This window comes from Vipera berus (assembly GCF_964194415.1).
Source record: "Vipera berus genome assembly, chromosome: 1".
In the NCBI taxonomy this organism is placed as follows: domain Eukaryota; kingdom Metazoa; phylum Chordata; class Lepidosauria; order Squamata; family Viperidae; genus Vipera; species Vipera berus.
Window position 1 is genome coordinate 140789424 of NC_138202.1, and position 27642 is coordinate 140817065.

At 39.5% G+C, this 27642-nt stretch overlaps 1 protein-coding gene across 1 annotated transcript in view; it reads right to left on the reverse strand.

The window, feature by feature from the left end:
* The window catches only part of LRP1B (LDL receptor related protein 1B), a gene marked incomplete at both ends in the record, with an annotated part of 948262 nt that overhangs the window by 71049 nt on the left and 849571 nt on the right, over positions 1-27642 (reverse strand). Inside the window, 6 exon segments of the mRNA XM_081314549.1 lie at positions 2631-2760; positions 5987-6093; positions 9663-9779; positions 10617-10736; positions 15304-15423; positions 22352-22468. Coding sequence (XP_081170675.1) covers positions 2631-2760; positions 5987-6093; positions 9663-9779; positions 10617-10736; positions 15304-15423; positions 22352-22468 — 711 coding nt within the window.

Consider the following 27642-nt stretch of genomic DNA (forward strand, 5'->3'; position numbering starts at 1 on the left):
TTGCTTCTTAAATCCAAGAAGAATTTTGGGATAACCTTAAAAAGGACCACCTGTTGCTCTTGGACTTTCAAATTCTTTTGATAGTGAAGGTCCAAAATTTTATCTCTTTGTTCTTTAGTTTGAAAAACCACCATACAATCACTTATAAATTTCAAATCTCTCTTCACCAAAGCTGAAACCAACGTCCTGTCTAAAGGATTTAATTTTGCAGTCGCTCCCAAACACATTCCCACGGAAACCATTATATGCAGAGTTGAATCCAGCCTGACCAAAATTAACCCTGACGACGCCAACAAAATCAGACTCGAAGTTACCAACATCCTCTGCACCAGCAAACCACCCAAAAGCAACTTACCCAAAGAGGAACAGACAGCACTACTTAACCTAAAAAAAGACACCAGCATAATCATTCTGCCAGCAGACAAAGGCAACGCCACGGTGGTAATGAACTCATCTGACTACCATACCAAATTATCCAACCTACTCCGAGACTCCACATACAAACTCCTCAAGACAGATCCCACCACCTACCTGGAAAAAACCACAAAATCCAAAATAAAAGCCACCCCCATCAGTGAAGAGATCCAGCAAACAATCATTCCCAGAGAAAAATCATCCAGATGTCCTAAGCTCTATGGTCTGCCCAAGATACACAAAGAAGGAACCCCACTCAGACCCATAGTCAGCTCCATAAGCTCACCTCTACAAAATCTAGCCAAATTTCTTGCCAAACAACTACAGCCCTACGCAAATTCCATCACCTCACACGTACAAAACTCATTCCAATTCATAGAGATCATAAGTAAACTAAACTTACAGCCATGTGACCTACTTGTGAGCTTCGATGTTGTATCCCTCTTCACCCAAGTGCCAATCAAAGAAGCCTTGACAGCTATCCTAAATAAATACAACCCCCCAAAACACATCCTAGATCTGACCAACCACTGCCTATCTAACACATACTTCATCTACAATGGACAAAGATACAAACAAATGGAAGGAGCACCCATGGGATCACCCCTTTCACCTGTCATTGCAAACCTCTACATGGAACACTTTGAAACCCTCGCTCTAGAAAAATCCAACCACAAACCCAAACTCTGGCTCAGATACGTAGATGACACCTTCGTAATCTGGCCACACGGCAAAGAAAAACTGGATGACTTCCTCACACACCTCAATAGCCTACACCCCAAAATATAATTCACCATGGAAACAGAAGCTAACAATCAACTTCCTTTCCTTGATGTCTTAGTCTACAAGAAATCCAACGGCTCCCTAGGACACACTATCTACCATAAAAAAACACACACAAACCGCTATCTGAACGCATTCTCACACCACCACCCAGCACAGATCAACTCTGTAGCCAAGACACTCATCTCCAGAACAAAACACCTAGCTGACGAACAACACCTAAAAACCGAACTACACACTCTCACTAATGTACTAACAGCCAATGGATTCAAAAGAAACACGATTACCAACTTAATCCGAAGAGAGACACCCACAAAAACCCAAGACAGAGAACAAGAAAATGGCAAAGCCCTCCTCCCATACTTAAGAGGGACCACAGACAGAATCAGCAAGATCCTCCAAAAACACAACATCAAAACAGCATTCTACACAGACAGAAAAATATCCACCATCCTAAGAAACCCTAAAGACATAATTGGGTTAGAAAACCAAGGAGTATACGAAATCCCATGCACCACCTGCCCCACCACATACATCGGACAAACCAACAGAAGAATAAGTGCATGCATTGAAGAGCACAAAAACTCACTCAGAAAGGGAGAACAAACTTCATCCCTGTTCCAACACTTTGAAGCCACGGGACATGAAATTGATTTTAAAAAAACCAAAACTATCGCCAAAATTGAACATTTTAACAACAGAATAATCAGAGAAGCCATTGAGATAGAAAAACGCCCCCACAGCATGAACAAACGAGATGATACCTCTCGCCTACCAGCCATTTGGAAACCCGCCTTGATTGACAGACGAGTCCCAACCACCAAGAATGATACCAGACCCAAACTCATGATAATATCACATGACATCACCACCACACAACCATTCAAAAAGGAAATCTGAACTCACAATGATAACGACGCACAACCACAAAACAGAAACCTAACTACAGCTGCAACATCAGCCACTTTAAACCCCTCCAAACCACACAATAAGCAAACTGACACCCACTACAAAAACATGGCACCACCACAAACACGAAGCCGAACAAAAGCAGCACAATTCACCAGCTCAGGTCTAAGGCTGGCAGCTGAGACCAGCCCATCCACTCAAAACACACCCCCACCCAATCAGAACACACACCCCATTCAAAACACACTCCCACCCAATCAGAACACACCTAATCCCCCACCCAATCAGAGCACACCTCCACCCACAGAACACACCCCCTCTGGCAGTTTAAAAAAGAGGAACAAACAGCCACTACCACATGCTTCTCCCAGAAGAAGGAAGCTGAAGCCACCAGCCTGAGGATGACGGATGGGATTCCAATTTATGGTCATTTAATTTTGGGCATACATTCAGAAAGAAATGTAATATTATTTTTCATATAATGGCATAAGTTTTCAGATAATTAATAATGGGTATATGATTACCTGATTCACAATTCTTCTCATCCTCTCCCAATATGCAGTCATCATATCCATCACATTTCCATTTTGCTGCTATGCAATGACCATTGGAGCACTGAAACTGGTCTTTTAAGCAGTCAGAGTCACAATATCTCTGATATAAAAACAGTGCAACTAATTTAATTAATATAATAGCAATCAAATGTATTTGCAAGTAAAAGCTGGCCTTAAAGTTATTGGAGAATTCTTTGATTTTACAACTGCAATAAGAAGTCTCACAAGTGTCAATAGTTTTAACAGTTACAAAAATAACTATCTGTAAAAAAAAGACTGACATAATTACATTCATTTTGCTCTTGTTTTTTTTTTTAAATATTCTACCTTTCCTCAAAGCAGTGAGCAAGGATAGCAGTATAAGCTATTGTATCACATGTAACATTTTGAGTAGTGGAAATACATTTACCCTCAATGCTTATAGGGTTAAATCTTAAACTTGTTGTTTCTTTAGATGAAGGACATATTAATCTCAATTGAATCATATCTGTTAGCATTTTCCCTATAACATTTACTAATTCATCACAACAGATCTCCTACTTTTCCAGAGCAGCCAGTGTAGGAGGTGGGTCTGCCTATTTCTTGTTTGTGTCCAGTTCACATTTATTTATTTATTTATTTATTCACATTTATATACCGCCCTATTCCCTGAGGACTCAGGGCGGTTTACAGGAAATTAAAAAATCCACCATACAAAAGTTAAAAAACCAAATTAAAAAATATTAAATTGACCCTGTATACTTAAAACCCCAATTAAAATTTCTCCTCAGCCTGGGCCCGAGAGCTCAAAGAGCCAGGTCTTCAGGCCCCGGCGGAATGATCGGAGGTCGGGGGCAGTCCTCAGCTCCACCGGCAGCTGGTTCCAGAGGGCAGGCGCTCCCACTGAGAAGGCCCTATCCCTGGGTGTCACCCGCCGGCAATCTCTCACCGGCGGCACCCTGAGCAGACCCTCCCTGTGGGAGCGCACTGGGCGAAGGGCGTTTGATGCCGGCAGCAGGTGTTCCCTCAAATAGCCCGGACCCAGGCCATGTAGGGCTTTATAGGTAATAACCAGCACCTTGAATTTCACCCGGAGGGCAACCGGAAGCCAATGCAGCTCACGGAGTAGAGGTGTTACATGGGAGTATCGGGAGACCCCCATTACAACTCGCGCGGCCGCATTCTGCACCAGTTGAAGCCTCCGAGTGGTCTTCAAGGGCAGCCCCATGTAGAGAGCGTTACAGTAGTCCAGACGGGAGGTAACAAGCGCATGAGTAACTGTGCGTAGGGCGTCTCGGTCCAGATAGGGACGCAACTGGCGCACCAGGCGAACCTGTGCATAAGCCCCCCTGGTCACGGCTCCTATGTGGTCTTCAAAATTGAGCCGTGAGTCCAGGAGGACGCCCAAGTTGCGAGCCCTATCAACGGGGGGTAACACCTCACCCCCCATCGTTAGAGGTGGAATAAGTTGGTTAACCCGAGATGCCGATATGCACAGCCACTCAGTCTTGGCGGGATTGAGACGAAGCCTGTTTCTCCCCATCCAGACCTGAACCGCCTCCAGGCACCGGGACATCACGGAGAGGGCATCGCTGGGTTGGTTCGGGGTGGAAAGAAAAAGTTGGGTATCATCAGCGTACTGGTGATACCCCACCCCGAAACCACGAATGATCTCGCCCAGCGGCTTCATATAGATGTTGAACAGGAGAGGCGAGAGGACCGACCCCTGAGGAACTCCACAAATGAGAGACCTCGGGGCGGATCTCTGCCCTCCTGTCAACACCGACTGCGAGCGGCCCTGGAGGTAGGAGGAGAACCACCGTAGAACGGTGCCTCCCACTCCCAACCCCCTGAGACGCCGCAGCAGGATACCATGGTCGATGGTATCGAAAGCCGCTGAGAGATCTAATAGGACCAGGACAGAGGAGCAACCCCTGTCCCTAGCCCTCCAGAGATCATTCACATGTCTTTACCAGTAATTCTGAACCATTATATATCCATAAATCAACAGATTCTTTTTTTAAAAAATGTGTTTTGACAGATTTAGCTATCTCTGTGTATTAGTCATTGAAACATAATGTTCATGGGGCAAGTTCTGGAACTGCTCACATTTTCCAGCAATTGGGCTTAGAAAGAATTTTTGGGCAACAGCAAGCTTATTTGATCAGAAATAAATATGTATTTGATTGTAAACTACCCAGGGTCATTTAGGTGAGATGGGTAGTATAGAAATTTGATAAACAAAATAATAATAAAAAATTGCCTACATTTTTAAAACAATTTTAGGCTAAAAAGTATTCTTTAAAGTCTTGCTGCCACAGTCCCAGAATGATGACAGTATTTATAATATGAAGTTATCTCTTCTCATTCTGGTTTTATTTCTTGGCAATGAAGTGTCTTAAGGACCATTATAGCCCATCACTTTCTCACTGGACCAATTAGTTAAAAATAAAAAGAAGGAAAAAAAAACCCTTTTAATTAAAGATAGCATTGCCTAAATAGATGTTATGATTTCTTTTGAAAAGTAAAGACTGTTGTGCTGATGTAAAGAATTATAGTTTATTTTTGAGCCCAATCCACCATTGTTATTTATATTTGTCTTCTTTACTTTTTCTCTTTGTCCTCTGTCATTTACCCATCTCACTCCAGATTTTCTCCTCCCCAATACCCTTATTAGGAAGTACCATACTGAAATACAGATAATCTCTCCTTTCATCATATTCCTCATATTCATTTATCTGGAAATAAAACCACCTATCTTTGTGTTTGGACAGAGTATTAAGAAGGTGAAGAATATTTCCCAGTTTTCTTTTCTCTCAGTTATTCATTTTTGCCTGTTAAAATGCAGTCTTTTCCTCCTCCAAGCATCTAGAAATCAATTTTGCAGCCTCTTCACTTGCTGCCACAAGGCCATTCACATTACTCATGCATTATCCAGGTATCATGATGGAGCATGTCATCAAAGGCAACCTTTTCTCCATGGGTATTGTACAGATGGGACGTCAGTATGCGTGACAGATTTTGTTTTACTATCTATTGGCCATTATTGTCTCTGCTCCAAACAATAAGAATTACTTTTATTCAGGGATCATCCTTCCCAATTAATTGCCAATTCCCTATCACTGATTTTTAAATTCAAAAAAATTGTTTTTGTGGTTTTTCTAAGTAAACTACCCAAAGTAATGCATACTGTAATCTTTTATACCTTGCAGATGATATCTTCCAAGTGACCTATAGTCTTCCCTCTTGATTTCTTGCACTGTTATGACTACCTGATTCCTCATGATGTACCTCCAGTAAGAAACAAAACAGATGACTTGGAAATCTACAACCAAATACTACTTTACCTCATCTGAACCATCTGCACAGTCATAATCACCATCACACCAGAATCTTGCAGACATGCAGTCTCCATTTGAGCAGTGAAAATCCTTCTGAGTGCATGTCTGTGGTTCTGAAAAAAAGAAAAAAAAAATTCTCTAAAGTCTAATCCTTTCAACTGCTTCTTTCTCTCAGTTCTTAAACAGGAACATACTACCTGCTTGTTACTGAAATATAAATGATGAACGGAGAAATAGGAAGCTGAGGTGCTATGCATGCTGCCTTGAACGTCTGATAGAACAGTGGGATATAAATCCAATATAAGAATAAATACTCTGCTTCCACTCTGGTTCCTCTACAACTGATATTTGCTGCTTAATGTTCCCAACTCGGAAATCACACTGAGTTTTCAAAACTGACATCCTTTGATAAATTTGGTTTCTATGAATTATCCATTCACTTTTTAAAGGCAAGAAATTAATGGCCATCATCACATTTTATGGTTGAATTCCTCAGGTTATATATGGATTCTGGCAAAGAAATGCTTTCTTTTGCCTGCTTTAAATCTTCCTCTAATCAAATTCCCTTGATAGCTCCCAGTCCTAGTGCTTTAAAAGAGGGGGGGGGAAACCTCTCCTAATCACTTTCTACAGATCATAGATACCATACTTTAAACTGAAGGGAACGAAAATTCTTACTTCTTAAAAGCAGAAAGAAAAGGAGCTGAGCACAATTCCTAAGAGAATCATGGGTTTTCCACTAATTTATCCCTGAGGTGAATTGGGCTGACAGATGTTTCTTCAAGTCATCCCCTGAAACTTATAGTCAAGTGGAAACACCTGAGTCACTGGGATCTAAGTTGAACACCTTAGTCATTATGTTCCTCTTCATATAGATTTTAATTAGGAGGAGGAAAACTGGAATTTATGTCCTGTACAACTGAAATACAAAAATGACTTGGAATGCCAAAAGCATGACAAAAATGCCTTGAATGCCTTACAAGGATTCCAATAATCTGCTGGAACCAAGACACCAAAGATACTTTTTATTATGTCATTTCTTTCTGCAATCAAATCCTGCCTCAATCCATAGAAATTCCAAGTGATTTACAAAAAGGTAAAACATTATAAAACAATAATTAACACTATCCAATTACTATAGTAACAGTAGATTACTTTAACCACAGTTCCACCATAACTTGACATAAGGGCATTGCAGTGTTGGATTTTTTTAAAACTTCAGCCAAATTCCTAATGGACTCTACAGTGGAATTTCCCTTGTTCCCAATTGCTATACCATAATTTCACTGAACTATCCACTATGACCCTAATTATGACATAAACTATAGGCACTTTAAACCACATCAATTGATATTTGAATTAGCAGCAGAGTGAGCGCCTGTTACTCGTCCCAGCTTCTGCCAACCTAGCAGTTCGAAAGCACGTAAAAAATGCAAGTAGAAAAATAGGGACCACTACGGTGGGAAGGTAACAGTGTTCCGTGCGCCTTTGGCGTCTAGTCATGCCAGCCACATGACCACGGAGACGTCCTCGGACAAATGCTGGCTCTTCGGCTTTGAAATGGAGATGAGCACCGGCCCCTAGAGTCAGAAACGACTAGCACACATGTGCGGGGGAACCTTTACCTTTTACCTTTTTACCTTTACCTATCCCCCAATGTACATGTGTTTACTAAACAACATTTCATTTGCCATTTGGTTGACCATTCACCCAATTTGAAGAGTTCCTTCTGGACTTTTTCACAGCCATCTTTGTAGATTGAATTGTTTGGCATCTTCTGCAAACCATGTCAGATCACTGTTTACTCCTAAATCAGGATAATTGATCAAAATGAAAAGCACTGGTCTCAGCATAGATCCTTGAGAGTTTCTACTTACTCCACTGGAAAAATTGGTAATTTATTCCTATACTGCTTGCTTTCTCTCTGACTAATTAGCAATCCAAAATAATGGCAGGACTGCTTTAGTCATAACAAAAAAGCTTTTGATAAAGAATTTTATCAAAAACTTTGGACAATCCTCTGATAATTTATAGGCTTCAAAAATGTGGCAAAAATTGTTGTATAGTTCAACTGATTTCGGTATAGGTATGATGAAGTGGCTTCTAGTCTGCAATTTTAATAATAATCTATTTTAGTATATTAGCAAAAAAAATCAATATATTTAGAATTTACCTCTTCAAATATTTTTGCTATTGTAGATTAAAATGGCAACACATTAGGAATTGACTGAAGTACTAGGACTTCCAGTGAGGATATGCAAACAAAATGTCTGTAAAGGAGCAGGGATTGCCAAACAGATGCTGAATTGTGGCTGGCAAAATTCTCTGAAGAAATGAGAGATTGTGAGACTGCCCACATGTACTCCAGAGAGCCATTCCTCAGTAGTAGACTTCAGGAGCCATGGTCAGTTTAATCAAGAATCTAGGAATTGAGGGATTCCATCTAAGCTCACAGTCATAATGTAGCCTCTATGGACAGAAAGCTTGACTAGGCATTCTTTTGAATAATTTTGTAATGTTTTTTGAATATTAAGAACATTCAGAACAAGTTTTTATCACATTTACTGAGTCAGTCTCCTCCTTAATGAAACAAGTTTTAAGTATAAGTTTTTTTTTTAAAAAAAAATACTTTTTGGAATAAAGAGCAAAAGGGTATTTAAAATGTTGATTTTGGAAAGTTAAAAATAGACTAAAGGTCCAGATGGATTTGAAATAAAACTTTGAAATTAATTATAACAATCTTTCCTGTGGGAAAATTATTATTGTTTGGATTCCTTAGTTGGGAAAAGGGTAGGAAAGAGTAGGAAAACATGTTAGGATGGGACTTTAAGGTTGGACCTTAGAAATTGCTAGCATAAATTAAAGTTTTCAACTAAATGAGAACAATACTTAAAGTTATCTTGTTAATACAAAATGGAGTAAACTATTATACTTTTTAAATGATATTTGTGAATAATGGACTCAGAAGTTAATTTTAAGAACATCTCGAACAGATGGAGTGTAAATGATATTACAGATGAGCAAGCTCTACCAAACTAGATTGAAATAATTTGATTTGAGTGTGGGCTTAAAAATGACAACTTTCAAGAATGATATGGAAAAAGATATTATATTGCACGTACAATGAAACCAGTTTATGTGTTAATAATTAAAAGGGACATAGAAGTAACAAACCAGAAGAGTGAATTGGATATATCTTTTAATTTATATTAGTTTTTTGTTTTCAATTGTAATCTTTCATAAAATTATTATAAAATTGGGAATTATTTAAGTGCCCATAATATTTTAATGAGGCTAGAACATTTTTTAGAAAAAATAAATTATTAAAATAGAAAATTATAATCAGCAGATTTTATCTTTAATATTATTAACCATTTATCTAAAGTACTAAGGTAAAATAAATGTCTTTTAAAAATAGCAGAAACAAGACTATAATAGTGCTTTCCCTTTTTTGGTAGAATAATTTACAAATTTACAATTGTATGAGAGTTGCAGTTCGATTCTCACCAGGCTCAAGGTTGACTCAGCCTTCCATCTTTCCCAGGTCAGTAAAATGAGGACCCAGACTGTTGGGGGCAATAGGCTGATTCTGTAAACCGCTTAGAGAGGGCTGTAAAGCACTTTGAAGCGATATATAAGTCTAAGTGCTATTGCTAAGTGCTACTGCTATGACATTACTTACTGCAGTTTTCTTCATCAGAATTGTCACCACAATCATTTTGACTATCACATCGCCAATGATCTGGAATGCAGTTGCTATTCTTACACTGGTATTCATGAGGACCACATGTCTTTTTATCTGTCACAAAAATTTATACTATTTTTGTTAATATACTTCTAAATATGCATGACTGTAAATAAGAAAAATGCATTGCAAATTACCAATTATCACATTTTAAACAACATTTCAGAAGTAGAAGCAATAAATACTAAAAAAAAAAGAATCATACTACAATGCAAACTTTATAAGGAGAAAGGGAGAGAAAGAAAGAGAAAGAATAAATTTTGGATTAAATCTTTTGCTAAATAAATTAAATTTCTGGGTTGCATCAGTATAATTTAGGTAAATTTTGGGATAAACCAATTTTATTCTATTAACACTCCTAGATAAAACAGTCTATTTTGGCACTGAACTGCACTAAGAAATAATGCAGCAAAATGTGTCATCCTCAATCTTTCATCGAATTTATGAATTCATCTGACAGTAAATAACAGAATGTTTAATGTATTAACATCATTATGACATTACATTATAATCTGATATTCTTCTGTTAGTGAAAGTAAGGAGAAGAAGAAAATGATCAAAGGCAAGGTGCATTAATTCAGTTAGAGTGGCAATAAGTGCACAATTGGAAGATCTGAAGTTAGGGACAAATCTTTAAGGGCAGAAACAGACTAGAAGTCCTCCAAGGTCCCTTATTTTGTTATTCTGCTAAGAATCAATCTATGAGGTCATAATCAATCAACAAACAATCAATCTTCCGATTGATGGGTAGCCATGTCAATTAGATAAATAAATATTATAAGGCATTATAAGCAAAATGATTCTTCAGGTTGATAGCCAATAATGTTATTTTTCTAAATATACCAATCATATGGAAAATTAAATTTCCTATTAGTTGTTTAGAGTACTCACCACAATTTGCTTCATCAGATCCATCAGCACAGTCTGGATCCTCATCACACACCCATAGTTTAGAAATACAGTGCTTTGTGGTTTTACACTGAAAATGGTCAGGAGAACAGCTGTTTTCCGCTTTAAAATAAAAGATGGAAGAGGTGTATTTATAAAATGAATTAAGATGATCAGTCAATATCAAAAAGAGTTTTTAAATCAATATATCTTTTTGAATGCCTTTTTAACCCAGCTATTAAAAATAAACTATTACTTCAAAATAATTTATCAAAGTAAATTCAGCAATATACTTTATTGCAAGGTACAGTACTTTAACGAAATATATTATATTTGATTAATATAAGGAAACACTAACAGGTCCTTTTATAATGAATTTAAATCTCTTATTAACTGATACATATTTTTTATGCCTTTGAGGGTGACTGCCTGGACTAGTCCCTGCTGTTTTCATAGCTAGGGTTTTTTTTGTTTTGTTTTTGTTTTGAAATTGCCATTCTCTCCTTCCTAGGGTTGAAATAAAGTAATTGGCCTCAAGTTGCACAGCTGTCTTGGTATCTAAGGCAGGACTAGAACTTACAGCCTCTTGGTTTCTAGCCTAGTGCCTTAACCACTACCCCAAACTCACTCTCATATATGGTTACTCAAAAGTAAATCGAATTGGACAAGTTTTTTTCCCATCATATAGGATCCTACTTTTAATTATTTTACTTTAATATAATTTAGTAATTTAATCTAGTTTTAGGACTTGAGTTTGACTAGACATGTGGAAAATAGCATTTATAGAAATAAATTATATACAACTTTAAAAACAACAACAACAACAACAACATTCTTTTGAATGTTTCCTGCCATTGATATTAGTATTAGCTAGCATACTTTGGTAAGAGCCAACAGTATCTTTTTTTTTTTAATCCCATTTATATCCCGCCCTTCTCTGAAGACTCAGGGCGGCTTACAATCTAAAGCACAAATCAATGTGCTTAGTAATAGCCTTCATTCTATGTATATGCCTGCTTATTAGGGCTTTTGCTCCCCCCAAGCGGCATTATTACAAAGTCAGCTTATTGCCCCCAACAATCTGGGTCCTCATTTTACCTACCTCGGAAGGATGGAAGGCTGAGTCAACCTTGAGCCTGGTGGGATGCGAACCTGCACTAATTGCAGGCAGCTGGTGTTACTTAAGGAGGCATTAGCCCACTGCTTCACCAAGGCTCTGCCCAACATCTGGATCTTAACAGACTATGACATATTTTGTTTCTTACCATAGATATTCCCAGATATTCAGCTGGATATTATTCCCTCTGTGCTAAATAAAACAGTTATATTATAAAACCACATGTAAACCAGGACATTGTTGTTTGTTCCAGAAAACAGCTGTTAAAAATAGTTGCTTAGTAATATCTTTTACTATCTACATATTTACATAAATTTAGAGACTGACTAAAAGTATAATTGCATACAACAGCAGACTGATGATCCCAGACCCTAAATCGGTGAATAACCTGACCTGGATATTTCATATAAAAGTTGGGAGGGGAAAAAAAAGAGTGTTAAGTCCTGTGGAATCCCACAGATAAAAGGCATTCACCTCCTCCATCAGTATTGACTAGATCTGACTATAGAGAAAGGAAAACAGCATCCAGAAATACGTATACTGTAATTAATAATACTGAAATTTGCTAAGTGCAGAATTCCCTAAGGTACGTTGGCTTCTTGAAGAAGGGACATACCATATTTTCCGGCGTATAAGATGACTTTTTAACCCATGAAAATCTTCTCAAAAGTTGGGGGTCGTCTTATACGCCCAGTCGTCTTATATGCTGGAAAATACGGTAGTCTTATACAGCGAGTATAGCCCAAACCCTATACCCGTATTTTTCAGACCATAAGACGCACTTTCCCCCCCCCCAATGTAGCAGGGAAAATGAGGGTGCGTCTTATGGTCCGAAGCTGATCCGTATGGCCAGCCCCAACCTCCGCAAGTGGAAAGCAAGGGAGATTGCCAGGAGCCCGAATCGGCACGTGCTGAGAAACACTGATCTCACGCTTCTGCAATCTCCCTCACTCGGTTTCAGCTTCCCTTGCTACAAGAGAAAGCAGGCTGAAACGGAGCGAGGGAGATTGCCAGGAATGTGAATCAGCTGATCTCGCGCTGCTGCAATCTCCCTCATTTCAGCCTGCTTTCTCTTGTAGCAAGGGAAGCTGAAACCGAGTGAGAGAGATTGCAGGAGCGTGAGATCGGCTGATTTGCGTTCCTGGCAATCTCCCTTGCTCCGTTTCAGCTTGCTTTCTGCAAGAGAAAGCCGGGCCGCAGGGCTGCCTCCGCAGGTACTGCTCTAACGTGGAGAGGGAAGGACAAAGAGGGAGGGAAGGAAGAAAGGAAGGAAGGAAAGAAGGAAGAGACAATGGGAGAGGGAGGGAGAGAGAGAAATAGAGAGAGAGAGAGAGAGAGAAGGAGAAAGAAATAGGGAGGGAGAGAAAGGAAGAGAGAGAGAAGGAGAAAGAAAGGGAGAGAAATAGAGGGAGAGAGAGAAAGAGGGAGAGGGAAAGAGAGGGAGAGAAAGAAAGGGAGGGAGAGAGAGAGAAAGAGGGAGAGAGAGACAAGGAGAAAGAAAGAGGGAGGGAAATACAGGGAGAGAGAGAAAGGGAGAAATAGAGGGAAAGAGAAAAATAGAGAGGGAGAGAAAGAGGGAGAGAGAGAGAAGGAGAGAGGGAGGGAAATAGAGGGAGAGAGAAAGAGGGAGAAATAGAGGGAAAGAGAAAAATAGGGAGAGAAAGAAGGAGTGGGAGAGAAAGGGAGAGAGAGAAAGAAGGAGAGAGAGGAGAGAGAAAGAAAGAGGGAGGAGGAGAGGGAGAGAAAGAGAAGGAGAGAGAGAAATTAAATTAGTAACATGATTGTTAAGTGAATCTGGTTTCCCCACTAACTTTGCTTGTCAGAAGGTTGCAAAAGGCGATCACATGACCCTGGAACAATGTGACCATCATAAATATGAATCGATTGCCAAGCATCCGAATGTAAATCACATGACCCTGGGGATGCTGCAATGGTCATAAGTGTGAAAAATGGTCATAAGTCACTTTTTTCAGTGCCGTTGTAACTTTGAATGGTCACTAAGTGAATCATTGTAAGCCGAGGACTACCTGTACTTTATCATTTTTTTCCTTTATTTTTTTGGGGGGGTCAAGTTTTTGACACCTTGCTGGGCGACTGGTGGTACTCAGACATTGCCTTGTCCTAAAAGTGGTACAATGGATGAAAAGGTTGAAAAGCCCTGTTTTAGTGTACCGGTACTATTTGGTTCAGAATATTTTTTTCTTGTTTTCCTGCTCTAAAAACTGGGTGCGTCTTATGGTCAGGTGCGTCTTATGGTCCAAAAAATACGGTAATTTAACAGGAAAAGTAGGGGGTCGTCTTATATGCCCAGTCATCTTATACGCCGGAAAATACAGTAGTGCCCTTTCCTCAATAAGCTGATACTACCACGCAAAACCAATCTGAGGTCATTTTGTGGGAAGCTTTAGGCTGTAGGGACCTGAGTTTAATAAACAGGTGATTAAGACACCTGGTTCTAATAAACAAGAGGCTGAATTCAGAATGTGAAAGATCCTGCTCACTTCATCATGAGTCTCCAGACAAACCCCATAATACCAAGCCAAGGCACCTGAACTGGACTTGCTCAGCAAATTGAAAGGCAATCAGAGAGAGATCTGACCACAGTAGTGGACTGATGGAAACATCCTTTATTAGCAAAGCACATTACAGTTGTCCCAGGACAAAAACCAGGTCCAAACTGCAAACACTAATATGCATTGGTTCCTTGATGACTTGGGACGGGTCTGTAGTTGCTATATAGGGCAAGAACTCCTGATCTGGCCCCTGTTCAAAGACATTTGGTAGCAAAATGAAATCTCCAAGGACTAACCAGCCATGGGGTCTCCATAGCCAACCTGGCAAAATAAGGTAAAAAATTACAGTAGATAGTATCAGGGAGATGAGGGGAATCAGGGAAATAGGCAAGAACTGTTATATGAGCTAAGAAGTTGAAACATTCCTTAGGAACTGGGAAACAAGATAGCATTCAGAAATGTTCAGGAAGGTTCTTTCCAATTCACTAGGATATACAGTATAGTCCCTCTAATCCTTCATAAAAACAGCAGATACCCCATCTGGTCATTTCTGCATTCAGGCACTCAGCAGCCTGTATGATATGTAGGTTCTGTGACAGCTCTACTATCCATCCCATCATTCCCTAACCACCTTCCCATCATAAGTGGACAAAAAATATTACAGTCATAGGTTAGTTGCTTGGGTAACAAAGACTCTAGTTCAGAAGTCCAGCAGAGAGATTTCAATAGGCTATTGCTTAGGGGGTCAACATAAATGGCAGCTAGCCAAAGCTATTTGAGGCATCCAAATAATTTAGGTAGGTCCTAGAAAAATCATCCACCAGCATTCTTTATTCACTCCAGCTCCTTCTTACCCTACAGTAGGATGCTCCCTCAAATTTGTCCTCTCTGGCAAAGAAGTATCCTATGGGTCTGGATATAGATATATGTCTATGCAAAATATCTATGTGTCCTGGAATCATCTTTAGCTTTCTGCTTTATGACCAATATGTCTTTTTATATGCCATGATTGCTATGTTTGAGATTTCTGAATTTTTACACATCTGAGAAAATGACTTACGACAATCTCTTTCATCTTCTTCATCACCACAATTATCTTGTCCATTACACCTGAGATTTATTGGGATACATTTTTGATTCTTGGTGCACTTAAACTGACCTGGTAGGCAAACATGTGTGTCTGGAGGTTGGGGATAAGGAAGGAAAGAAAAGAAGACATTAAAAACATGCATACAAATAATCCTCATATCATATTGTTTTTCTTACTTAAGAATTACATTTTTTTTATTTTATTAACCATTAATTGTTATTATGATTTAAACATTCATTAAAATTATTTTTTAATATATTCAATAAAAAGCAAAATTTTGATAGAACATTTATAATACAGCATTGTGCCCAACCTAACACTACTTTAAAAAGTATAAGATGGATTTCTTGCTATAACTATTGTACAAGTACTAGTCAAATAACTAGTACAGGATCTAAATAGTAATGAATTATGAAAGCATTTGCAAAATGGTTTTACAAGAAGAATAACATGTTGTTGTTGTTGTTAGCTGCGAAGTCGTGTCCGACCCATCGCGACCCTATGGACAACATTCCTCCAGGCCTTCCTGTCTTCTACCATCTTCTGGAGTCCATTTAAGCTCACACCTACTGCTTCAGTGACTCCATCCAGCCACCTCATTCTCTGTCGTCCCCTTCTTCTATTGCCCTCGATCTTTCCCAGCATTAGGCTCTTCTCCAGTGAGTCCTTCCTTCTCATTAGGTGGCCAAAGTATTTGAGTTTTAGCTTCAGGATCTGGCCTTCTAAAGAGCAGTCAGGATTGATCTCCTCTAGGACTGACCGGTTTGATCGCCTTGCAGTCCAAGGGACTCGCAGGAGTCTTCTCCAGCACCATAGTTCAAAGGCCTCAATTCTTTGGCGCTCAGCCTTTCTTATGGTCCAACTTTCACTGCCATACATTGCAACTGGGAAGACCATAGCCTTGACTATACGCACTTTTGTTGACAGGGTGATGTCTCTGCTTTTTAGTGTGCTGTCTAGATTTGCCATGGCTTTCCTCCCCAGGAGCAAGCGTCTTTTAATTTCTTGGCTACAGTCCCCATCTGCAGTGATCTTGGAGCCCAGGAAAACAAAATCTGTCACTACCTCCATTTCTTCCCCATCTATTTGCCAGGAATTGAGAGGGCCAGATGCCATGATCTTGGTTTTCTTAATGTTAAGTTTCAACCCAACTTTTGCACTCTCCTTCTTCACCCGCAACAAGAGGCTCTTTAGTTCTTCTTCACTTTCTGCCATTAGAGTGGTATCATCTGCGTATCTTAGGTTGTTGATATTCTTCAAAGAATAACATAGAATAACATAAAATAACAGGGTTGGAAGGGACCTTGGATGTCTTCTAGTCCAACCCCCTGCTCAAGCAAGACCCTATACCAGGGGTGTCAAACTGCTGGCCTGCGGGCCGGACGTGTCACGCAGAAGCCGTGCCCACCCCATTGCTGGCAATGGCAAACCAGTCCCGATACGTTGCACGACGTCACGTGACATTGCAAGTTTGACATGTCTGCCCTATACGATTCTGGACAAATGGTTGTTCAATCTCTTCTTGAAAAACTCCAGTGATGGACCACCCATAATTTCTGGAGGCAAGCTGTTCCACTGATTGTTTTCATTGCCAAGAAATTCCTCCTTATTTCTAAATTGGATCACTTTTTAATGATCTTCCACTTATTACTTCTTGTCCTGCCCAAAATTGCTTTGGAGAATAGATTGACCCTTTCTTTTTTTTTGACAGGCTCTCAAGTATTAGAAGACTGCTAACATGTCACCCCTGGTCCTTCCTTTTGATAGACTAGATATAGACTAGCTAGTTCCTGTATGGTTCAGCCTTGTCATCTTTGCTGCTCTTCTCTGCACACTTTCTACAGTATAAGCATCATTTTTCTAATCATCATGACTGAACTGGATATAGCGTTCCAAGCATGGTCTTACCAGTGCAATATAAATCGGTACTATCATTTCATGTGATCTCAGTACTATCCTTCTGTTGATGCAGCTTTTGAGTGCATTAGTTTTTTTGATAGGTCTAGCACACTGCTGGCTCATATTCCGTGGTTGTCCACTAGGACACCTAGCTCTCTCTCATACTACTACTGTTAATCTACATACCACTTATTCTATACCTGTGCACTTGGCTTTTCTTGCCTAAGTGTAAGATCTTATTTTTCTCACCACTGAATTGTATTTTGTTAGATAGGGCTCAATCTGAGTCTGTCTTCTAAAACAGACATGACAAACTTGCAACGTCACGTGATGTCACGCAATGTATTGGAGCTTTTACCCCATTGCCGGCAATGGGGTGGGCGCAGTTTTGTGAGGCGTCCATCCCACAGGCCAGCAGTTTGACACCCCTGTTCTAAAGTGTTGGCTATTCCTCCAGCTTGGTGTCACCTGCAAATTTGATGAGTTCCCCTTTTATCTCCTTGTCTAAATCATTTGTGGATATGTTGAAGAGCACTGGGCCTAAGTCAGAAACTTAACTGTACTCACTGCATGGTTCACTCCATTTAGATGAAGTTCCATTGAGGACTACAGGTTGAGTGTCATTGATTAGCCAGCTGTGAATCCCTGTGGTGGTGATGTTATGTATCCCACATTTTTCTATCTTACTGAGAAGTAGGCTGTGATCTACTTTGTCAAATGTCTTTCTGAAGTCTAAATAAATTAGGTCCACAACTTTTCCCCCGATCCACTTATTTACTGTAGTTACGTCAAACAAGGCAATAAGGTTTGTCCAGTATTACCAAACCTATGTTGGCTTCTAGTAATCCTTAGATTATTTTTTAAATGCTTGCAAATCTGCTGCTTTATTACCTTTTCCAGGATTTTCTCAGGTATTGATTGAGGCTAATTGGGCTATAGTTTGCTGCATCTATTTTGTCTTGATTTGAAGACTGGAATCAGATCAGTTCTTTTCCAGTACTCTGGTAGTTCCCCAGGGCTCCAGGAGCTCTGAAAAGCTTTGTTCAGGAGTTCTGTGATCAGGTCTGCCAGCTCATTCAGAATTCTGTGATGTAGTTCAACCTGTCCTGATTATTTGAACTCATCTAGAGTAGATAGGTGTTCTGGCCTATTTTTACATGCTTTCCTATTCACTCTTCTATGGTTTTAATGCAGAAAAGAGATTGATAAATTGGACTATTTTTCCTTTTGCATGAAGGCAGATAAAAAGAATGAATTAAGCAGTTCTGCTTTCTCCCTGCTACCCATCACCTCCTTTCCATCTTCTCCGATTAGTGGGCAGATAATTTCTTTGACTTTTTTCTAGTTTCTTACATGTTCAAAGAAACTTATTACTTTTGGCATTTGTTGCAAGTCTTAGTTCATTCTAAACCTTAGCTTTCCTGACTTTGTCCTTGCAGATTTGGGTTATTTGTTGACATTCTTTTTTAAGTTATGTGTTCCTCTTTCCGTTGGTTTACTTGTCCTTTTTGTCTCTCAGTTTACTAGAGAGTTCTTTATGCAACCATATTGGTTTCATTTGGGGTGGGTTGTCTCTTGTTTTTCTTCTCTTTAGTATTGTGTTAGACTGGGCTTTTACATTTTTTCAGAGCATCTTGAGTTGTTTTCCTCTTTATGATTTCTATTCATGGAATTCTTCCTAAACTCTTTCCTAAACTCTAAGTTCCAAGTTTTCTGAAGTTGGCTTTCTGAAAGTCTAAGACACTACTTTGACTTAGTTGAACTATTTGTGACTGCATTAGATTGAATTCCAGTGTGACATGGTCACTCTCCCACAAAGTTCCCACAACTTCAACCCCCTCTATCATTTCATTGTTGTTAGTAACTGATTAGCAAAAAGTTCATCTAATTCCTCTGCTTGTTTGGGTGGTTTCTAGTATACACCTATGGCAATGTCATTCCTTTTTCCTTCTATATTATCCCAAATCCATTCAAGAAGATTTTCAGCTATGATTTTGTGCAGTTCTGTAGCAGTGTAGTTATTTGCTACAAATAAAGCAACTCTACTTCCTATTTTGTTAGCTCTGTTTCTTTTGAATAATTTAAAGCCTTTTAGCAGTATATTCCAGTTTTGGGTTTCATCCCACCAAGATTTGGTAATGGCAACAATGTTGAACCTGTTCTCATATACTAGCATCACATTTGCTCTGTTTGTTCATTATACTTCAAGCATTAGTGTATAGATTTCTGAGACCTTCTTGACTGAAATTGCATTTGCTTCCTACTTCTTTTGTTTATATCTGAGTTCTCCTTCCTTTTCATCACTCCTTATCTCATTGTTTGTTTGGTTTTCTTGAGGTATATGCTTGGGATTCGGTCTTAAATATCAGTCTCCCTCCCCTTCCAGTTTTGGTTTAAAGCACTTCAGATAAGCTGAGCCAGTTGTCTTCATTGTTCTTGTGAGGTATAGTGCATCTCCTGCCAGAAGCCCTTTATGCAGGTAATATAGACCATGGTCTAGAAATCCAAAGTTCTCTTAACTGCACCATTATTTAAGCCAGTGGTTTACTTCTAAAATCCTTTGTTCCCTAATTAGATGCTGACCTTCCATTGGAAATACAGATGTCCCTTTGGCTTTCATGCCTAGCTGCTCATAGTACTGTATAATCTTGTTTTCAAGCTCTTTGTTGTATCATCTACCCCCATATGAAATAGAAGAAAAGGACAATAATCTGTGGGCGTAATTATTTTAGTAAGTCTTTCAGTCACATTTTTGCTCTTTGCTCCTGGAAGACAGCATATCTCCTTTGATAGAGTTGTCTGGTCTGCAGATTGCTAATTCCATCCCTCTGAAAAGTGAGTTTCCTATCACCAACTCACATTCTTTTCTTCCTGTCACTAGTGTGCTTGATAATGTCCCTTTGCCAAATATCTACATGTTTTCTTCCAGGGGTAGGAGATGAAGTTGATTGTTCAGCTCCAGCAGGGCTGGACTGAACTGGTGGATGAAGGGACATTGTTTTAGATTTTTTTTTTCCTATGTGTCATTTTGCCATCTATCTATCTTTAAAGTTTCATTTTTCTGATAGTTGTTCTTTAATGTGTTAATGTCTTCCTTTAGTTGGAATTGATCATTTTGCTGTTTGAATCTCAGAGTGGCTAGATTTGCTTCTAGATTCTTTACTTTTTCCACATTTAGTTTACATTTGGTAGAGATATAATTTGTGTCTTCTATTGGCACGAATATTCTGCAAATCACAACAATGTTAGTTTTATTTAAATGACTGTGTTTTTCCATGATTATTATTTTTCTTGCAAATGGTCCCAACAGTTCCAATGCAGGATCCCTTATTTCTTTTAAAATTTGGTTTAATGCAGGGGGTTTTTTTAAACAATCTTTTCCATACCATATCCTTTGTTTTTTTTTTAAAAAAATTGGTCATTGCTTCCTCTTGTGGTTAATGTTGAAATAACACCTGAATGTTAGTGTTGGAGTAAACTTTAAACCTAACACATCAAAGACAGATCAGATCATCTTCAAAATATAGTTTGTAATCCACAGAAGGAAGAAACAAAAAGAATAAAAGGAAAAAAGGCTCTCAGCTCACAGTTATTGTAAATGAGTATAGAAAAATAGTAATTTTTTGTTCCTTGTAGTTACAAGTCAGGATCTTATTTTTTTAGCAGTATTTCTAATTTTGCCTAATTTTGGGGTATCTTCTTTTTTAATTTTAAAAAACGTAAAGATTTAGAAATTTAGTTTTTTAAAAATTAAAAAAAATAACTAAAATAGTTTTATGTAAGGAATTTAATTTAATGACAATAAATTGGTCTAATTTTAAATCAGTTATTTCCTTTATTTTTAAAAAAATTCTAAAAAATCAAAAACCTAAAAATTTTATAATATACAATATACAAAATTTTACAATACAAATTTCAATTTCTTTAAAAAAAATTGTTTATGCAGGGTTTTATTTTTTAATAATCACTCGAGTTTAATGCTGAAATAATGCTAAAAAGTGAATCCTCTGCTCCCTCTTGTGGCTAGTGTTTAATTTCCTCTTATGGCTAGTGTTGAAACAGTTTGTTAATGTAAAAGTGTAAATAGTCCTTCCTTTACTTCTGTGTAAAGTTTGGTTGTCGCTATTTTGACATGTTGCACTGCTATTTCATATTCCATTGCACAAATGTGGTTCCTACCATTCTCATCCAACATGTTGCATGTCCCAGTTACGCTTTGATGCCATTCCTTCTCCTTCTTCATCTCTTTTTCTCCTTCCTTTGCTTCATTAACTGTTTTTTTAACTTTACTTTTCCTCCTTTTTCGTCTCCTTCTTCTCTACTCTAAGCACCTTCAGTTGCACATGCTGCCACTGCTGTTGCCACTGTTAGTTGTGTCCCTGGGCTTTGCCACTCCTCAGTTGCAACTCAGTCATGTTGCTGCTGCCGCTACCATTGCCACTTGTTGTGCCCACTGCCAATGCCACCACTGTCACTTTTCCTCGTCCTCCTATTTCCTTCTCTTGCTTTCCTTGTTTTCCTTCTCCTTTTTCTCCTTCCTTTGGTTCTTTTAACTTTTTAACTTCGTTTAACTTTACTTCTTTTAAATGATTCAAATGATTAAATTATGTAGACCAATCTTTTCTAACATATAGTGGCAGCCATTCCAAAATTGGGAAAGGGGAATCCTGTCTTGACATTTACTTAATGTTTTGATTATTTGCCTTGTCACGTAACAGAATTTTCAAATATAATTATGTTCCAATCTGTTAAATTTCTTAATACACAGTAGTATTGGCAGCAACAATTCAAGATTTTAGTTAATCAGTGAAAACTCCAAATGAGCCTTATTAAAAAAAATCAGATATTTTACTCTTTTGTTGAATCAACATTAGACAGCATCATACCTGAGAGATACAAATCTTAAAATATTACACTGATATATTGTAGGACTGTGTCCATCTCAAAACATGTTCATTTATGATCAAAATTTCTTCCACACAACCTCAATTCTCCTGAAGGTTAAATTGTCCCTTGCATATTACATGAGGAGTGTTTTCAGCACGTATACAGGAGAGCAGTGAACAATATTCTCTCAGTTGTCCAATATCTATTTCTTTTATATCATATAATGACTCACCACAATTAAGTTCATCTGAACTATCTCCACAATCATTTTCCCCATCACATATAAAAGCTGGTAAAACACAGAGACCAGTTCCACACTGAAAACGTCCTGGTTGACATTTAAATTCAGCTGAAAAAGAAAGGGAGGTTTAGAATGCTACTTATTTTGGTAATAAAGTGAAACTGGGGCTTTTCTAACATTCCCAGAAATTCTATGCAATAAAGATAGGCAATTGAATCATATATGGTAAGAATCAATACAGATTTAAAAGTATCCCATTCCTCAGCCTATTTAATCATAATGTTCTCTTCTAAGACACAGTCATTTTTAATTAATAGAAATATAGTCTCAAAAAACATAGTGTAATGTGTTTCCAGTGTTACATTTCTAGAAATTTTAATCAATCATTTCCTTACTATACTGAATTAAATGGCTTTACCCATATTATTCCTGGTTACATTTGCTATACACCTTTTCTAGCTGGCTGACCTTTGCTGAACTTGAAAAAGCTAAGCTTGAACAAATTACTTTCCTGGGAAACAACTATGAAATCCCAGAAGTATAAATTGGAGAGGAAGTACAAAAAAAGCATGTATGCATACATAAACAAACAAACAAATAAATAAATAAACTCCTAGGAGAAAAAAAACCCCATAGCAAACCATTAGATGTTTCCATTAGGAGGTGAGCATGACTCAAGAAAGATCTTATCATTAAAAACAAAAAATGAATCAAAAGCTCTGTTTCTCATCAGTAGCACATATGCTTTCTTTTATTTGATTTGCTATAAAAGTAATATATAAAATGTATCAACAATCAACAATCATAATTTATACAGGTAGTCCTTGACTTACAGACATTTGTTTAACAGTGGCCTTGGAAAGGGTGCTTTATAAAACACTTTTGACCATTGCAAAATATCACACATCCCACATGGTCATGATCTGAGTGCTTGGCAACATGTTCATAGTTACAACCGGTTTCCAAGCACCTCATAATCATGTGATTGCCATTTGCAATCTTCTCTGCCAACAAGATACATAGTATCTTATCTCTCTCCCTCGCTTGAGAGAGACTGTTCAATTTTAACATAGATGGCCTTTTTGACTCCTCTTTCAAACCAGTGATCCTCTCTATCTGGAATGTTCACATTCTGATTTGAACCTGTCTCCTGTCTACAACACAGTCCATTCAGCAGTCCCAAGAAGGTTTCACACCTATTTGCACTCTGATTCATGTGACCTTGAGAGCACAGATAATTTTTCAAGGGGCTTCAATGACTCTCAGAGAGCTAATAACCAACCTTCAGAATGCTAATGACCAGATGACTGCAAAGAATATAAATCCTTCCATTCCCACCATTTAGTCTTAACTGAAGAAGCTTCTTGGATGAGAAGTGAAGCATTTCCAAAGAAAAAAAATTAAGAAAGTCCAGTTGCCTTTGGGACTGGACTTTTAGTATCAGAGCAGAGCGGTAGTGTGGTAAGGTAAAGGGTATAGGATGCCTTGATGGGATGGAACCGGCTTTGGGAGGCCTGGTGCAGGCCATGCACCAGTCTCTCTCCTCTTAGGGGTTGAAAATCTTGCTTGGATTTCACCGGGGAGTATTTTCAGCTCCTGAGGGGAGAAACACTCATGTATGACCTGCACTGGGCTTCCCAGAATCTCCCCTCCATCCCCCATGCTCCTTAGTTGGAACTTTGCTTCACAACCCATGAGGTTGCTTAACTATCACAACCAGAGGTGTTGGGAATCACAATCATTGAGCAAAGCAGTCATCTGGTGTCTCACTCAATGATGACTTTGTTCAATGATTTAGTTTTAGGTACCAATTGTAGTAGAAAGTTGAGGACATTGCACTACAGTTTTTACCTCTATGTGTATTATGATCAATATTTCAAAGAGTCACTTTTGGGTTAATATCCTTATTAGAGGATATAATCATATGCTTGTTTATCCTGAATTTTTACTACTATGAACAAAGGTTTCTAGTATATGTTTTAATGCAATATACAACTTAGGAATTTTCATTTATACTAAATTATTTTGAATTGTTAAAGTTCCAAAGCTCCATAACATAAATAAACAAAAGATATAATGTATATACTAAAACGATAAGGAATGTTTGCTGATATTTGTTATTGCTTTCCTGCACAACGGATCTGTAGATCTTTTTCTAAACCAACTTAAGTTTATACATTGTCTCATAATAGTAATCTCATGACTGATAACCAGTGGTGGGATTCAGATAATTTAACATTGGGTTCTCTCTGAAATTACAGAACCCTGTGTAGTGGGTGGAGCTACCCCATGTACTCCGCACCTGCTTAGTTCAAGGCCGCTGCACCCAGGCCACTTCCCACTCAGTGACCTCCCTCTGCCAGTTCAATGACCCGGCTGCCCACTCACCTCTTTCGTTTCACTCCCCTCCCAAGCAGGACTGCCATGCTATGGAGGATGGATCTTACCCAGTCCCCCTCTGCCTTTTCAGAGCTAGGGGGAGTAACAGTGAAAGGCTCTGTTACCACTGCACAACAGCTATGTCTGCTGCTAGTGGGGCTTTCTTCAGTCCCCGCCACCCCTGCTTCCCCTGCTTCGCCTCACAGATCACCTGCCCAGTGGCAGCTGCCACCTCCTTCTCCTCCGCCAACTCTCCCACGGCTTGCACCATGACTGGGGGACACAAGCCTCCCATGCTCCCTCCCTCTGCCAGCCCTGGTATCTCTCCGCCAGCCCTCCATTGTCACCATGGTGCACCTGCTTGCGCGAAGCAGCAGCATGTGTGGGCTGCCTTCTTCCCAGCCAAGTGTTGTGATTCAGGGTCAGCCTGTGGGTTCGGCAGTTGGGTTGGATGATTCAGAGGAGGAGGAGGAGGAGGAGGGGGGGTGTTGGAGAGGTTGCTGAGGGGGTTGGAGAGCTTGCTGATGAGAGCCCTCAGCCAGGCCCCTCCCACCTGGTCACGACGCAGACCCAGCTGTGTGAGCCTGACAGCGTGGATGAAGATGACCCACAGCTGACCCTGTTCAAGGACGCCCGACGCAGGAGGCAGTCAATCGGAGTAAACAGAGGAAGGCAATGGGGCACCTCGGAAGGAGGCAGATAGAAGCCACGCCCTGAACTGTATAAAAGGAGAATGCGTGGGAGGGCTGATTTGCTGAAGGCAACCGCTTGAATAGCTCCTGTTTCATGGTTCGTGTCTTGTTCTGTTTGCTTTTGTAGCCATAAATTTGGCAGGCTTAGTTCCAGCGTCTTGCCTTCTTGTAAAAGGGGTTGTCCCTGCCTTTTCTGCAGGGCCAGTAGCAGGCTGGTACAGAACACCAAGAAAGGGAGAAAGGTGGCTTACAGAGCTTCCTTTGCCTCCCTGGGTGTTCTTAAGTCTTCTTTCCTTCTTCTGGTCAGCACTTTCTTGCTGCCCTGCATCTCTCTTCTCTGTTCTAGAAATGGCAACCCCATTTTCTGCCACTTTCCTCCACTTCTGCACCTGCTTCGTGCTGCAAACAGAAGAGCTTTGGTCTTTTTCTCCAGGCCCTTTGAAATTGCCCCCCTGGTAGCTACTTTATTCCTCAGCTGATCAGGAGGAAATCATGTCTACTCTGGATTTTAAGACAGAAAAGTGAAGCGGGGGGGGGGGGCTTTCAAAAGGCCTCCTGGAGAAAAAGAGCAAAGCTCTTCTGTTTGCCATCTGAAGTGTGTGCCAAGCGGATCTGCTTCCTAAGGGCTTTGCAGAACCATTGGGGGAGGGGAGCCTGGTCTTCCTCACCCAGCTCAAGCTGGAGTAGTTTCCCAGAGCTTAGCTTAGCATCCTTCCATACAAAGCGTCCTTCCTTTCCTCCCTTCTGCCGGGAGGAAAGCAACAGAAAACAGGGCTGCCATTTCCAGAATGGAGAAGGGAGACGCTGGCCGATGCAGGGCAGTAAGAAAGTGCGGTGGCAGCGACAGAGGGCTGGCCGAGGGACACCAGGACTGGTGGAGGGAGGTGGCAGGGGAGGTTTGCGCAGATTTATCATAACCGCTTCGCCAAACTCAACAAAAAATTAGGTATCAGTGCAAATCAGCTGGATCCCACCACTGCTGATAACTCCAACTAATTAAGAAGCATTCGTCATGACTTGCAACAGTTTTCCTTTTCAATACCTCTGAAGCATTAATTGCAAAAGGTAATTAAGAGCACCTGGTTTCCTCCTAGGTAATCTAGATTTGAATGTAAGACTACCTCTTACTTTGAATTTGAATTATAGTAAAGAAGATAAGTACTGAGATTCATTTTGTATCTGTTGCCTAAAAATCCATTTTTTTCCTTTCCCCAAGGATTGGTGTATATCTTAGCTAGTATTGGGACTTTTCCCCCATTGCTGGCAATGGGGTGGGCGCGGTTTCGGCGTGACGCGTCTGGCCTGCAGGCCAGCAGTTTGACATGCTTGTTTTAGAGGATTGCTTATTTTAGCAGGTGAAATTCCAACCCTCTTGAGTATCCTACCCACTTTACTGTTTTCAGGAAATAAAGAATGGGAGATCAGCTAAGTTCCCTAGTAATTTCCTAATGTGAAAAGGATGCAGCCTATTAACTTCTTGCTGAGGAAAATAAGGAGCTAGGTTTCAGGGATTGAGTTTACTGAATAAGTGAACAGGAAGAACTAAGATGAATCTTCCAAAAGAGTGAAACAACCACCACAAGTGGCCGTGTGTTCTGAGAGGCTGCTTGCTCAACTGTGAGGACTAGAAAGTCTATCTCCTGTATAGTTCATAATTGCAGCAGGTATAGCATATCTTGAAAGCTGCTGATTGCCCAGTGTACTATATGTGGGGCAGCCGACTGATTGCTTTGTCTCAAGTAAGTATAAACTTTGAAAGGAATATAAGGCAGACACATTTGAGGAACCAAGCAAATGTATATGGAGAATGTGAGCAGTTTTCTAGGGGAATACCTTTCCTCTCTTAGTCAAGAGTTGGAAAAGAGAACAAGAGAGAAAAAATAAAAATGAAAGCCTTTCTACTGATGTGTTCTAAAAGAGAAGAGGAATGAATAGGAGTCTGAGATGGGCAATGCTTATGGAATGTTTGTCTTTCTGCCTGAATAGAACTTGCAAACCTTATACAGTCCTGGAAAAAAAAAAGCTAGAGAATTAGCCTACACCAGGGGTAGGCAACCTGACTCAGGAATTCTGGGAGTTGAAGTCCATGAGTCATAAAAGAGCTGAGGTTGCCTACTCCTGGCCTACACTCAATGGCCACACTTCAACTGGTATGAAAGAAGGATTTATCAATTCAAAGAAAGGAAACATTACAACAGAACCTGATAGTGA